Genomic DNA, 2,500 nt, shown 5'->3' on the forward strand with positions numbered 1-2,500 from the left:
AATATATTATAAATAAAATGTTATAATATTTAGTTTACATTATTATAGTATTATAAATATTAAAAATAATATAATATAATATTGTATAATGCATTATAATATTATATTGTACTTGAATGTGTTATATTATATTATAATTATTACATATTATTTGTAGATAATAATCTACAAATAATTTGTTATTATATAAATTTTATTATATTATGAATATATTATTTTTATATTAACATTTATTAGCAATAAATTATTTTATTTATTATATAATATATCAATATTTTATATATTATATTACATTTACTATACAATATATTATTATAATAATATTATTATACTATTATTTTATTTTTAAATATGTTACTATTATATAATATTTTTATAATTATTAATTTATTATAGTTTATTTATTAAAAAGTTAATAATATTAATATAGCGATTATACTATTGTGTAGTTTATTATTATTATTATATTATTATTTATTATCAATAACTTTTTTATTATTATTTATTAGTTTATTTATATTTTATTATTATATAATACATTGTTAACATATTAAATACTAGTATTTAATATGTTATTATATTGTTATGTAAGATATTTTATTTATTATATTTTTTATTGTTTAATAAAGTTTACTAATATATTAGATTAACTATAGTATAGTATAGTATAATAAGCATGTTGATAATTACTCTATATTAATTACATTTAATATATTATGTTAGATATTATATTAATACATTCTCAAACTCAAAACCAAAACACCAAACTTATACCTTTTAGGTGTTTTAAAATAAGTGTTGTGTTTTTAGTTTGAGGATGATTTAGCTCAAAAAACATCATGGTTTTCAAACGCATGATGTTTTGTTTTTGGCAAAAACACCATGAAAACAAGTAAAACACCACGATATCCAAACGGAACCTTAATTAACAGTTTACCTAGGAGAGAAAGCATTGTGAATTGTGAATTGAAGGATCTAACATGCAAAAAGAAAGTATGAATAAATTTGATTATTATTATATCATTGTTTTATACAATACGTAATAAACAAATAGGCTGAAAAAATTTAAAAAAAACAACAATTTACAGTTAAAGTACCTTATACACATAAAGGATGCTATACAAGAATTTAATATGTATATCTTATTTCATAAATTCAAATTCAAGCATGCACGGGTATAGACGAACCTTTTGGTACACATCCTTTGAAGACACCCCGAAGAGAATTCTTGATGTTGAGTTCTTGGTGCACGAGAATAGGAAGTCCTTCCTTGAGACACTCATCGATCTTCTCCAAAGTTGAGACAATATAAGTGAAATCTGGTCGCTTTGATGGGTTTGCTGACCAACATTTCTTTATGAGATTGTTGAGTGCTGGTGAACAGGTAGTCGATAAAGGAGGCCTCAAGTTCTGAAGAAGAAAAATAAGCATAATAAGCAAGAAGCACAAAGTACTGCCAATTGCCAAATCTGAACCATGCTTGCGCATGGAGTTGCAAAATTAGTCGTAATTATTTGCTTTCAATGTCATAATCTCAAAAAAAGAAAAAAAAAAAGGCCAAAGCTCACTGATTTCAGCAAAACTTGTAGTACCAAAAATTTTGGCACAGATTAGAAACTGACTCAAAAGGTTAAATCTTATGCGCCGTTATCATGAAGTAGTCTGTGGAGATCTATAAACCAAGCAGATGATATCAGATGAAAATGTTAAGAGAGAACTTTTTCTCCATCAACTGTACTAGAGAAAATGTTGTTCCTGATTTGATATGTTGTTTATGACTGAATCAAACAGATTAAAACTTCCCACGTCGTCAAAATGAAAGTTGTTTAAATTTGTCAAAATGTTTAGATGATACAGATATTGAATGCAAATATTGATTATAAAAATTAGCCATACAAGCAATATATCTCTTAAGCAATCATGTCAAAGATGGAGAATAAGAACTTCCCAATGCTGGAGTCTAGCATTCGAAAAAAGAAAGGTATGCCAAAGATGCTAGTAACTTGACATAGGAGATACAGGAATAGAGTATAAGGAGGATTTCAAGTTGAAAGATATTTGTTTGCTTAGAAGCTAAGCTCCGTCGAAGATATAATGAACATGATTTGTCCAAGCAGAAGAGATATAATAAAGATACAAACCTAGACAGTGATCTTCGTCTCGTAGATATTGCTTAGGTCAACAATGGATCAAACAAATAAACTTTTGTAATATTAAGAATTTAAGATGGGTAATTGCAGATAACCTCCCTCATCTATACCTTCAATAGCACTTACCACCCCTGAATTCTTTTATTAGCAGTTATCACAATATTACCCCTGAATTGACATTTTAAGAAGGATGAATTGCAAATGACCCCCCTCCCCACCATGAATTGAAGGACTTTAACTGCTACTAAATAAGTCGAGGGATGATAAGTACTACTAAAGGTATAGATGAGGAGATTTATCTGCATTTTATCTTTAAGATATTATGATATAAATGAAACATTTTGCAAAAT

General features: G+C 26.0%; 1 protein-coding gene across 1 annotated transcript in view; it reads right to left on the reverse strand.

Moving 5' to 3' along the window:
• Positions 1,060–2,500, reverse strand: part of LOC109843593 (serine/threonine-protein kinase HT1) — a 4,586-nt gene continuing 3,145 nt past the window's right edge. The window contains exon 3 of the mRNA XM_020412536.1: positions 1,060–1,410. Within this exon, the coding sequence (XP_020268125.1) occupies positions 1,162–1,410 (249 nt within the window). The 3' untranslated portion in view covers positions 1,060–1,161. The remainder of the gene's footprint in view (positions 1,411–2,500) is intronic.

Source organism: Asparagus officinalis, chromosome 5, assembly GCF_001876935.1.
Source record: "Asparagus officinalis chromosome 5, Aspof.V1, whole genome shotgun sequence".
Classification (NCBI taxonomy): Eukaryota; Viridiplantae; Streptophyta; class Magnoliopsida; order Asparagales; family Asparagaceae; genus Asparagus; species Asparagus officinalis.